We start from the raw sequence: 12,735 nt of genomic DNA, 5'->3' as shown, positions 1-12,735 counted from the left end.
CTTTGGAGAAAGGTGGAAAAAAAATTGTTTGCAAACCTGAAAATCTAAATGTTATAGCTTTGGGGAGAACAATGTTTTCTTTAATATTGTTTTCTTTAATAAGACTTGAATGAAATATTGTTAGCTGAAACCAGAAGAGGCCATAGCAGGTAGGCTACACTCTGGGCTTAACCCCGAATGAATCTCTAGCCCAGAATGAGTCCCTGGAACATGGACTCTGAGCAGCAACCCTACAGTCTGGCAGCACAGTGCTAAAATGAAAGTTATTATTGGTGTTCCTGTGTCTCTGCTGGGGTCCGCGTGGCCTCTCCTGCTCTCTGCCCCTCTCACTTTCCTTCCAGCCCTGTTCCCTTCCTGCACCTGCCGGTGGCCTATAAAAGTGTGGCCTGCAGGAAGGAGCGTGTGAGAGCTCGACCACCATTCTAGTTTAGATACTCATACTTGAGTTCATGAGCTAATGTCTGATATTTGATATTTGCTGGGCCCAGATTGTGTAAATCAGGCATCAATAAAACGTTTGAGAAGGTTTCCCCTTCCTCTTCCTCCACCCGCTTTTGTAACGGACTTGTGACTGATGGACCCAGAAACATTTTTCTCTAAATGGTGATACGTCTGGAATGATAGTACTCTGTATCCCGCTGTCAATTTTGAGTCAAAAATCAGGAACTATGTTTTGCTATCCTGATCTATGTTTTCTCCCCAGAATAAGTTTATTTAAATGGAAAGTTTAACTAGGGGAGGGTTATTTCAGCGTGCTACATGTTTGGGGGTTGGGGGTTTGGACGGAGTTGAGGGAGAGGAGGTGGAATTATGTGTTTGAGCGGGTATATGGACGCCGAGGATAACTTTTATCTGTTGCTCCTTTTTCTCTAGAAGTTGTTTTTCCAGTAAACCACTCCATTTGAGTAAATACGAAACCAGCCTGTTGACTTTGGTGCTAATACTTTGTAGCCTCTGAGGCAAAGAGCCTGCTCCCCTGGCCCATGCCACCCCCCTCGCTTTGAGTCATTGGTCCTTAAATAGAATCTCAGCAGGTCGGAGCTGACTTCATGGGGACGGCATCGCCCTTTCTGTCCTGCTGGGCTCTATCCACTCAAGCAAGCAGTTGCTGTACAGGCTTGAGTGGGGGGAAGAAAGCAACTAGAACACTGTAACAGTGCATACTAGGTTTTTCTAGGCATTGACAACATACTGACTTGGGTGCTTGGAATTGACTCAAACTTTCAGAGCCCGAGACGTTGCTTGGTAGATGAAAGGTCAAGGTGGAATAAAGGTCCCCGATTGTGGGTGCACACATACAGACAAGAGACACATGCTTTAGGTTGAGAGCAGCTTTGGTGGGCTCTCACACCTGTCACCCTACCTCGTTTATACTGTCCCTTGTGTTGCAGAACTCCAGGCTGCAGGTCAGGGTCCGTTCATACTCCTGGGCTCTGGCACGCCAGTTCCCACTGTCCCCCTCGAGGAGGTCCAGCTGCTGCTGCAGGTTCTTTGCGGAAACATTAGAGCAGTTCTGAAAATGAAAGAGAAGAGGAAGTGACAAAGGGACTGGGCGAAACAGCAATGAGATGCATGTGCTATTTACCTGCGTTATGAGGTTCATAAAGAACATTAAAAAACCAGCTCCTGGCTGACTTTACATTAAGCATATTTGAATATAATGATTTCAGAAGGGAGAGCCAGACACCAACATGTTGGGAAGGCAAACCGTTGCATTTCCAGTCTTGAAACTTCAATTTTGAAGATTTGCTCATCACACCCAACTCTTCAGAGACACCATTTATTATAACGTATAATTTTTACTTCAAAAGGCATAAAATATGCATTGGAAACATTCAGCTTCTGCACTATAATTTTCCTGTCAACTTGAACTTAACCTCAGGTTCATTATGCAAGTGCGCCAATCTCTGCTCAGCACAGAGGGCTGCTGAGGCCAAGGCCAGATAAAGGTTGGAGAACAATTTATAATATTATTTGTACAAAGTGAGACATCTTACTTTTTTCTTTCTTTTTAAAATACATTTATTAATAAAATAAAGCTCTTTAAAAAGAAAACTCCTTCTTGGTAAAAACTTTATTGCTGTCTATAAACAGCAACAGATATTTTGTATTTCTATGTCTTTCAGTTAAAAAATTTAAAAAAATTTTTTTAATTTTTAAAAAATTAAAAAAAAATTTTTTTAATGAACTTTAGGTTCATTGCATTCTATATCACTTAATGGAGATTTTAGATAAACCTTAAAGTAAAATTGGCCATTATGATTTTGTTAATGTTATACATACTAGATAGAATAAACATAATCTTTTCTCCCCTCAAATTAGGAATTTGGAAGATTTTTTCCTTTTAATCAGAGTCCTGTATGTTATTTATAAAAATTTGATCTGAAAATACTGTCTTCTCTTTAGGCTCCTCTGTTAAGGTCAGTCCAGTAGCATAAAGCAGATCCAGTGATCAGTGCCCAAGTCTTCAGTGAAGCCAGAAATCTCCTCCATGATGGACTCTTATGGATAAAGCCCCTTCTCTGGGCCTCAGATCCTTCTTTTATAAAATGAGTGTCCTGGGCTAGATTATCTCTACCATACCTTTCCAGATCCAAAATGCTAAAGCAGCATTGGTCCAATCAAAATATAACCTGAGCCACAAGAATAATTAAAAATTTTCTGGTAGCTATATTAAAAAGTAAAAAAAGAAACAGGTGCAATTCATTTTTCACAATAAAGATTGTTCAACCAAATATCATCATGTTAACATGTTAACAAATGTTAAAAATATTAACACAGTTTTTTATACTAAGTCTTTGAAATCTAGTGTGTATTCACATTTATAAGCACTTCTTAATTGTTGCTAAACTTGTCAGAAATAATTGATCCATATTCAAATTTCATAGTTTATAGTTTAAAATGTAGAATCACATATCCAAACTATTCCCAATGTACTTAAAAGTTTTCTCATAATTACATTGGAGTGTCAGTTTTAAAATTTAAATTATTAAAAATTTAATAAAATTAAAATTTAGTTCTTTAGTTGCGTTAGGCCCATTTCAAATGCAAAAACCTGACTGCCGTATTAGACAACAGAGCTCTACAATTCTATGTTTTAATTAGCTTGAGGATAGATGTACTAAACAAGACTTTATAAAGCAATTTTCCTCCTTTAAAGTTTTTTTTGTTTTGTTCTAAGTGGTAGAAATTCACCACAAATAACTACCCCAATGGCTTAATGTATTTTTAAATTTAACATATAGTAGACAGTCGGGCTGATTTCTTTGATATTACCCCCCAACTCTCAACTTTAATTACGTAGGAATGATGGTGTTCCAAGTTGCTTACAGGCCGCTGCACTGATGAGATGATGTCCACTCCCAGGGAAAGGGCCAGTTTATGGAGATGATCGACGTGTGCCTGCTTCTCCTGAGCACGACTGAGGTGGACTTGGGCTTCATGGGCATCCTCCAGATCCTCTGGCTGGTCTACAAACTCTGTTTCCCTGGATTTGTGGAGATGACCCAGCTGGAATTTAAGACAGTTAACAATTAACATGGATTTCCTATTTTTCTGAAGACTGATTTTTTTTTTAAAGCCTACTTTCCATAACCTATTTTATTACCTGGTCAAAATGCTGCCAAGCCTATCTATAATTATTAATGTCATAGATAAGGAAAAAAATGTTACAGTGCTTCAAATAGGTAGGGTAAAATTGAGGAATTAACATTGTCAGTTCTCTTAAAGAAGAAAACACTCTTTTTGGTCAGAGTCTAAAACTTTTGCAAGATCTAGACTTGTGTTCTGAGTACATTCAGAGGCTATTTTAAAGGGATATCGGTATATCTCCATGTTCTGTTAAGAGAAGCTAATAACTATAAAGCTCTATTGAGCACTCCATAATATCAGTTACTTGAGATACATTAAAAAAAAAAAAAAAGATTTGTTTTCTTACCTCAAAGAGCTTACACTTCTTGAGTTGAGGGGAAAAGTCATTTAGAATGAAGATGGTAGAAGCATTGAGACCTGCATGTCTCAATCATTCAAGCATCTGCCTTTGGCTCAGGTCATGATCCCAGGGTCCTGGGATCAAGCCCTGCATCAGGCTCCCTGCTCAGCAGGGAGTCTGCTTTTCTCTCTCCCTCTCCCCCTGCTTGTGCTCTCTCTCCTCTCTCTCTCTGTCTCTCTTTTGCTTATTCTTTCTCTCAAATAAGTAAAATCTTAAAAAAAAGAATCAAGATGCTAAAAATGACAAATGTGTAAAATAAATAATGAAAGTTCAGGGAATTTAGAAGAGAGACACATCATTCTGAGGGACATAGGTTTGCTGGGGGCAGGGGCAGGGTTTAAATAGTAGAGAGAGAAAGGGACCTGTCCCAGAATGGCTTGGAGTTAGGAATGTGTGCTTTATCTTTGAGGGACAAAGAAGAGCTCCATTGGGCTGGATGGTGAGGAGGGAGTGAGAAGAAGGTTAAAGGCCAGATGGTGGAAAGCTTCTAGTACTACAATGAACAATGTGGCCTTTATTACATAATAATTAATTTTTAATTTCATAGTTTAAAACTGAGGGTCTTCCAGCTCTCTGTGACAAGTCTCACCTTCTCCTTGACTTGGTGGAACTGGACCAGCTTGTATAGGATATCCTCGTAATCTTGGATTCTCTCCTCCTGTGTTTGGTGGAGATGAATAAGCTCCCTCAGCTGCTGGGACTTCTCTTTCACAGGGGCTCCTTTGCCACTTAGCTCTTCCGACGCTCTTAGGAGGTACCGAACTTCATCATTCAGTTGCTAAGAAGTTAAAAGCAATAAAAGATATCCAACTTTTAGGGAGCCTTTTCTATAACTGACTACAGGAAGGTCCATATCACCAATTATTCTCTCATCTGTTGACAATTACTTATTGTCGGCCCCACCCCATCCCTGCAAATCTGGGCTTTGTGCTATCTGTGCTACTTTTCTCAGTAATTAAAAAGAAAATTATTAGCAACACAAAGAACATTTCAGAGCTAGCTGGTAAAATACAAACCACCTGTTTCTGGGAAGCACCAAGCACTCCCGTAATCTGGGAAGTGAAGGTATTTTAGATATTTTTGTGAAGCCATGACTATCTCTGACATTCAATACAGACCAGGATCAGGCAGTATGGTAAATACACCAAGACATAGCAAGTCTAAAAATATATGGGGGAATTACTTGTCCTCTATGATAACAGAATGATCATCATGAACTACCAGCTGAGCAACGTGGTAGATATGCTGCTTTAAAAATGGTCATCCCAGAAGCCACAAATAGCCACCACATGTAGAGGGGGGACAGAGCAGCTTCCTTTTAACCCAGCACAGCTCAGATATCCCTTATAGGATTCCAGATTCTGGGATAGAACTTACAAAGGGTGGACAACTCAAAGAGGACGTCACTATACTGTCAGGGATGGCTCTTCTATCAAGCAGAGAAGTAACGGAAATGATTTAGGCTAAGGAAATAATTTGCAGATGAGTAACAGAAAGGTCTTCAAGTCAAAATCAAGCATGGGGGCATCAAATATATGCACAGTGACAGAACTAACAAAGCTTGGGAATGGTGCCTGACTTCAAAGGATTTACACACTCAGCACGTGCGGGCGCATGTGCGCACATGGAGACATGAAAGGCAAAGGGGCATATAACCCAGGGTATATCAAAGTACCTGACAGGGAGGCTAGTTGAATTCTCCGAGATTTTATGGAAAATCGTTCACCATGGGCTACAATGGTGTGCTTTTGTGAAGGGGAGAGGGGGCCAGTTATCCACAATATCAGCTTTACTCTTAAAGAATCTAAAATAGGTATTTCTTAAAGGGATCTTCCACTTTCTGATTCAGCATTCTTTTTTTTTTTTTTTTTAAGATTTTATTTATTTATTTGACAGAGAGAGATCACAAGTAGGCAGAGTCAGGCAGAGAGAGAGGAGGAAGCAGGCTCCGCTGAGCAGAGAGCCTGATGCGGGGCTCGATGCGGGGCTTGATCCCAGGACACTGAGATCATGACCTGAGCCAAAGTCAGCGGCTTAATCCGCTGAGTCACCCAGGCACCCCTGATTCAGCATTCTTTAAGGCCAACACTTAGGAAGTTGCAACCAACAGAAACACAGAGAGCTTGACTTTGCAGCAAAGAACAAGCCAGGCAGGAGAACAGCATGACTGGCAATCACTTTTGGCAGCTGCGTCCAGGGGTAGGAGCAGCAGGAGGTAGAGGATAGGAAAGGCACTTGTAGTCAGGGACTGAGAACGTGACTCAGGGTTTTCTCTCTTACATCCTGAGGGGGCTCTGAGAGGGAGAACCGGAAGGGACAGCAAGATTCCTGGGAGGGTGGTGGGAAACTGGGGTGCCAGTGGGCAGGGACCGTAACATCATAGTGGTAATTGTAGGGACAACGGGCAGCAGAGCCTGTGTGTCAGAGCGTGCACACCCTTGCTCTGAGATGTCGTAATCTAAAATGTGTCTATACCTCCTAGGGAAATAATTAGAGTGAATATATGTGATAACTGTTATTTATAAGGAAACAACTTAATGTAAACTAAAATGATCTAAGATAAGAGTATATTAAGGACATTTTGTAGCCTGAATGTTTGTGTATCATCAAACACAGAACAGTGTAAAACAACAGTAAGAAAATTTTTCTTTGAAGTGGAGTTTTAGATAAGCACTGCTTTTGTTTAAAAACAAAACACAGTAATTCACCAGTCTGTGAAAATTAGGTAAACTTTAACCAAACAGTTTTTGATTTTTTTCCTGTTCACCCAAGTCCATCAGTCTGTTTCTTCACCTGGAGCTGAGGCTTCATTTCGTTCCATTTTTTCTGTAGCCCTAAAATGGTCTGGAGGTTCCCTCCAAGGTCAAGGGCAGACACAGGCGTAAGTGCTTCATCAAGAAGTTGTAAGTTGTGAGTAGTCTGAAACAAATGTTAGATAGTCAAGGATTTGTTTTCTTTGACACCACCAGCAACTATGTAATGATCACTGTTATGATGACAATCATCGAACTTTCCATCCCCGTGAAACCCCTCACTACCTCAAATGAGTTCCTGGTTCTAAACCTGGGTTTCCTTTACTTGTTTTTGATTTTACTGTGATAAAATACATGTGACAAAATTTACCGTTTTAACCAATTTTTAACTGTGCAGTTTGGTGGCAGTAGGACATTCACATTAGTGTGAACCCACTGCCACCATCTACCTCCAACACTTTTTATCATCTCCAACAGAAACTCTGTACCCACTTAGGCATAACCCTGGTTCCCACCTTCCCTCAGCCCAGCTGACCTCTTTTTTGCTTTCTCTCTTTATGAACTTGACCCTCTGTACTTCGTGTAAATGGGATCATACAACATTTATCCTTTTGTGACTGGCTTATTTCACTTAGCATCCTATTTTAAAGTCTCTTCTATGTTGCAGCATGTATCAGAATTTCATTCATTTTTGAGGCTTAATAATACCCATTCCATGTTCCTGTACCTTTCTAAGTTGTTCCTTGAATGCTCCCCACTGCTGTTTCACAGGCTGAGTAGCAATGCCCTCAAGTTGCCATGTTATCCGAAGGTGGCCAAGTTCTTCTCTTTCTACCTTCTGGCTTTCCATAGCATTCTCCATAAAGTGTGCTTCACTTTTTGCGTTTAATATTTCATCTCTTTTTGCCTGGTAAATTAATAATCCATATAATGGCTTTTCTTTCCCAAGAGACATAATGTTTTTGCATACATTATTTTAGGAGGCAAACACCTGATCATAGCTAATGCAGAGCATGGTTCTGATCTGAGGATAAGTCTGGAATGCCTGTTTAAAGCTCATAGCAGGGCTCTCAGAACCTCTATTTTATGCTTGGACACCAGGTCCTGAGTTCTTCAAAACCCTAGTAGTGTTTGAGTCCTCACCCTCATACCCCTGTCCAGGGTCTGGTTACTTCCTAAGGGATGATAGAATGAGCACCAGGATCCAGAAAAGTTGAAGTCAAGATTATGTTAATGCATAAGTTTTGAAGTGTAGTCCACCTTTTATTTGAACGCACTTACTGGAGTGTGTCAAAGTCTCAGTATTGGGAATACAAAAGGTCTGTTTTTCTCTTCAAATTATCCCACTGTATATACTATGATTATTTTAAATTTTCCTCGTGAGCAGTGCTTGATGTTACTCCCTTTTGTGAGAACTGAAATGTATGCCTATAAATCTCTATATTTGTATCTCAATTATGCACCAGAATCACAATATCTAAATGCAGAGCCCTCTTCCCAACTTCTATATGCTCTGGCTGACTAATTGGAAAGCCTTTAAACAGTGTGTTTAAACAAGGGGAGAAACAACTGGACGCAGAAGGATGAGAAAAGTAAAGAGTAAGACCATGTTTTTGGGGGGTTTTTTTGCACATAAAAAAATGTATATTTGAATATTTGGTTGATAAAGCACTAGTTTTTCCTTTGATGGCCAGCCTTTCTCAATAAATCCTTGAATTTCTAAGGAGCAAATATGCATGGATGTCTATAATGGCAATTACAGCTAGGTATCTAGAAGTCAAGGGATCTTTTAAATCATAGTCAGAGATAGTGTTATAAACATGTAACAATATTTTAAAAGACCATTTTATTTTTAGGGGTGCCTGGGTGGCTCAGTGTGTTAAAGCCCCTGCCTTCAGCTTGGGTCATGATCCCAGGGTCCTGGGATCAAGCCCCGCATCGGGCTCTCTGCTCAGCGGGGAGCCTGCTTTCTTCCCTCTCTCTGCCTGTCTCTCTGCCTACTTGTGATCTCTGTCAAATAAATAAATAAAATCTTAAAAAAATAAATAAAAGACCATTTTATTTTTAAATTATTTTAAGTGACATTAATGACCCATATTTATATATCAATTTAGACATAATAAAGTACTGATTAATTACAAAAGAGTTTAATTACAGGTCCTAAATGAGATTTCCCCCCATGAATTTGGGGGTTCAAAAATAAATTGCTATATGCTGTAATTATGGTTAATGAGAGTCTAGTATATCATAAAAGGTTTTAGACAACTTCAGCAAAACCCACTCCAAATAATTTTTTTTTAACCTATGTTATAAAGTTAGGGTATCTTTCACATACTATTAAGCAACTATTAATCAAAATATAATATGTAATTTAATGTAAACTTGGAAATTGCAGCATATCAATGTCAAGCCCAACCAGCAGGGCATGATTCGAGTAAGGTCTGGAAAAGGGAGAACACAGCAGTGTTTGTGGCTGTCTAGCTAGCAGGATTCAGGGAGAGTGATGATGTACTTGGCACACTTAAATATTGTGACCACTCAAGAAGACTAAATAATTTGTCCAAGGTCTAGTTAGTAAATACAATACTCATTCTACTTCTGTGTAGGGGCATGGAAAAATTTGCTATGCTCTTATCTAATAGGGTACTAAATTACCTATTTTCCATTTGAATTCAGGCACAGGAAATGGTGTGCTTTGTTTTCTAGATACATTGATAACAGGAAGGCAGGATCCTGGATATCATCTTTGATATTCACTGTTATAAATTAGTAAATTGGCACTTTCAACAAGATGTCTGCCAGATTTCTCACCTAAATCAATTTCTCTAATCCTAATGATTTTTTTTTTAAATAAACTGAAAATTTTTCAGTTTCAAGCTTGAACAGCAACCCAGTTGAGAGCAGAACACTCAGTGGAAAATGCCAGCTGGCCTTCTTCCTTTTTAACAACGGAACTGGTTATCACATTTCAGCAATAATGTTTGCTTAAAAGCCTAATGGTCCAAAAAATATGAAAAGAATTAAAAATGTGTTTTACTAGCTTTACCAACACTTTCTTATCTCGAAATGTCACTGAACCAATACAGTTAACTATTATGTACACCTTAATATTTATCAACAAAGAGGATTTATTAAATGAAAGTGGTAAGGCTCTCAGGGTAAAGCATGTGTTTTATACATAACGTCTGAGATTTGATAGATTTGATTCATAGGTCCTGCCAAAACAGGACTCCATGACTGGAAACCAAGAGAAATGTAGACAACAGAAACAACTTCAGGCCCAGATGTTGGAATTAGCTGACAAACACTTCAAAAATACCCATGATTAATATGGTCAAGAAAGTACAGGAGAGAGGCAGAGAAGACAAGAGAGAGAATTTCACTGGCAATTGAAATCTAGTAAAAAAAAAAAAAAAAAAAAAGATCCAACTGGAAGTGTCAGGGCTAAAAAATAAACTTCTAAAATGTAGCTAGTAATAAAAAGGATTGACATAAAAATATAGTTTGCAAATATTTGGATTTCCTGTGACTACAAATTAGAGAAGTATATAATCAAGAGATTGAAGACTATATGACAAAGTAAAAATGAAAAGATGATAGATACTACATGTTCTATGTGTTCCAAATAAGAAATAACTTGATTAGTTTTTACAATAAAGCACCCATATTAGATAAGAACATGCTCAAATTGCTTAGCAAGTTTTCTCTGATACTTGAGAATAGCATTCGATTAATTAGCACTATTTAACACTTATTTTGTTTCCACACAGGTTTAATAAGAACAGTCAATATTCAAGAATAGTCAATAGTCACCTTCAAACAGCAAAGGTAGATGTAGAGTAGATAAAAAGAAAATCATAGCTCAAGTGGATGAGAATAGTTATAGAACCCAACTCTTCCAAATGAACTCAGACTCCTGACTGAGATTCATCAAAATTCAGAGTAGTGGGAAAATTGCCGATATCAGTTATCTTTGCAAACTGACAGAAAATAAGAGAAGGGCCAGAAAGTTAGAGAAAGGAAAATGCCCTCATTTTCACAAGTGGGAAAAGGATGGGCCAAATCCTTTACAGATCAGTAAGCTTTACACTGAAAATCAGTGCAGTAAGTTTATCATGAATTAAGTAGTTTGTGAGCACTTTGGAAAGAATTCCTTGATCACAAGGAGTCAAACTGATTTATGCCAGATTATACTTACATAATTGATAGGGTACTTGGTAGATAGGCCTTCTTTTGAGCTGTCTCTCTCAACACAGACTTAGGCAAAAAGTTGTGAATTAGTGGTCGAAATGAAGTACTATTGGAGGTGTCTATGACTATTTAATAAACGGGTTAATCCAGGGATGGCTTAATGGATTGGGAAGTCGACTTAGCATTAGACACTTTTATTAAAAATCTACTTAAAGTCACAGAAGACCTTCTTATCAAATGTATAGAATTAAATTCAGAAAACGTGGCTAATGCAGTAGAGAGCAGGTTCAGAATTAGTTTGATACAATGGAATATGGGAGAAAACTAATAACATTAAAAAGGAATAAATATAAAGTCCTGCATAAATGCCTGACCAATATAAGATGGGAGAGAAGTCACTCAGTAGAAATTGCAGTGAAAATGTAAGAGGAGGGTTTTTTGTTTTTTGTTTTTTTAAAGATTTTATCTATTTATTTGACAGACAGAGACCACAAGTAGACAGAGAGGCAGAGAGGTAGAGAGACGGGGTAGGGGTGGGAAGCAGACTCCCTGCTGAGCAGAGAGCCCGATTCGGGGCTCGATCCCAGGACCCTGAAATCATGACCTGAGCCGAAGGCAGAGGCTTAACCCACTGAGCCACCCAGGCGCCCCGAAAATGTAAGAGGAGTTTTATTTGATCACAACCCTAACATGAACCAGCAAAGTTGAAATTACTGCTAAAAATGTTTTTATACTCCTAGGTCTCCTTCTTGAAGAATGATGTCAGCTTTGTTGTACTTTGTGTTGAAATTAGACCTCACTTTTTGGTTACATTTTATGAACGACTTTGACAAACCATAGAAAATTCTGGGAGAGAGAACTGGGATAGAAGAGAAGTGAAGCTATCTCATAAATGATAGAATGGATTTCTATGGGGTTAGTTACCAGAAAAACCCAGTTTAGACATAGCAACTATTTTCAGTGTTTGAAGGATTTTCATGTGTGAGAAGAATGAAATATGAACACTTTTTTTTTCCCTGTGTAGCTAAAGAGGGTTAGAAACAGATATGAAGACAGATCTGGCTTAACAATGAAAAAAAAAATAGTTAACTAGTAGCAGGCATTTTGTACAACGAAATGAGCAGTTTCATTAGAAAGATACTTGAGGTATTAAAGAAGAGGTAGATTAGCCATTTTTTAAAAACTTTGTAGAGAAGTTTATATGGGTCAGAGGTTGATATAAAGATTCTCAAGTATTTTACAGATACAATTTGACAACTAATATTTAGAGTACATTTTTATTTTTTTTTAAGATTTTATTTATTTATTTGACAGAGAAAGAGAGAGAGACCAGGCAGAGAAAGAGGGGGGAAGCAGGCTCCCTGCCAAGCAGAGAGGCAGATACAGGACTCAATCCCAGCACCCTGGGATCATGACCTGAACTGAAGGCAGAGGCTTAACCCACTGAGCCACCCAGGCGCCTTAGAGTACATTTTTAAATATAATGGAGTTTCACTATGAAAAGATCTACTATAGTAAGAAATTCTTCAAAATGATGATTCACCCTAGATGTTTTCTTTAACCCCTGGAAATTTTATAACACTTTGTTGCACTTTCTCAAAATAACACAGAACTTTTGGATGGACTTCTAACTGAGGTCGTTATGTAATAATGACAATACTGTATTTGAATTATAGTCACTCTTTCTTCTTCATAGTTAAAAAAGCCTTTGTTAGCAACGGATAGGAGGTCTAAGACCAGATAAACATATAAGTGCTCGGCTTTAGGACTGTTCTAGGTTGAATAAAGCTAAAATAATAA

At 38.5% G+C, this 12,735-nt stretch overlaps 1 protein-coding gene across 6 annotated transcripts in view; it reads right to left on the bottom strand.

Moving 5' to 3' along the window:
- The window catches only part of CCDC141 (coiled-coil domain containing 141), a 231,247-nt gene that overhangs the window by 42,047 nt on the left and 176,465 nt on the right, over nucleotides 1–12,735 (bottom strand). For 5 of the 6 annotated variants that reach the window (XM_045066875.1, XM_045066874.1, XM_045066876.1 and 2 more), the window contains 5 exons: nucleotides 7,472–7,651; nucleotides 6,785–6,910; nucleotides 4,581–4,769; nucleotides 3,331–3,510; nucleotides 1,364–1,513 (listed from right to left, as the gene is read on the bottom strand). In XM_045066875.1, the coding sequence (XP_044922810.1) occupies nucleotides 1,364–1,513; nucleotides 3,331–3,510; nucleotides 4,581–4,769; nucleotides 6,785–6,910; nucleotides 7,472–7,651 (825 nt within the window). The remainder of the gene's footprint in view (nucleotides 1–1,363; nucleotides 1,514–3,330; nucleotides 3,511–4,580; nucleotides 4,770–6,784; nucleotides 6,911–7,471; nucleotides 7,652–12,735) is intronic. The other variant, XM_045066878.1, reaches the window with a different exon arrangement.

Source organism: Mustela putorius, unplaced genomic scaffold, assembly GCF_011764305.1.
Source record: "Mustela putorius furo isolate JIRA1106 unplaced genomic scaffold, ASM1176430v1.1 tig00003869_pilon_pilon_pilon, whole genome shotgun sequence".
NCBI classification, from domain to species: Eukaryota; Metazoa; Chordata; class Mammalia; order Carnivora; family Mustelidae; genus Mustela; species Mustela putorius.
This window is presented reverse-complemented; position numbering and strand designations above follow the sequence as displayed.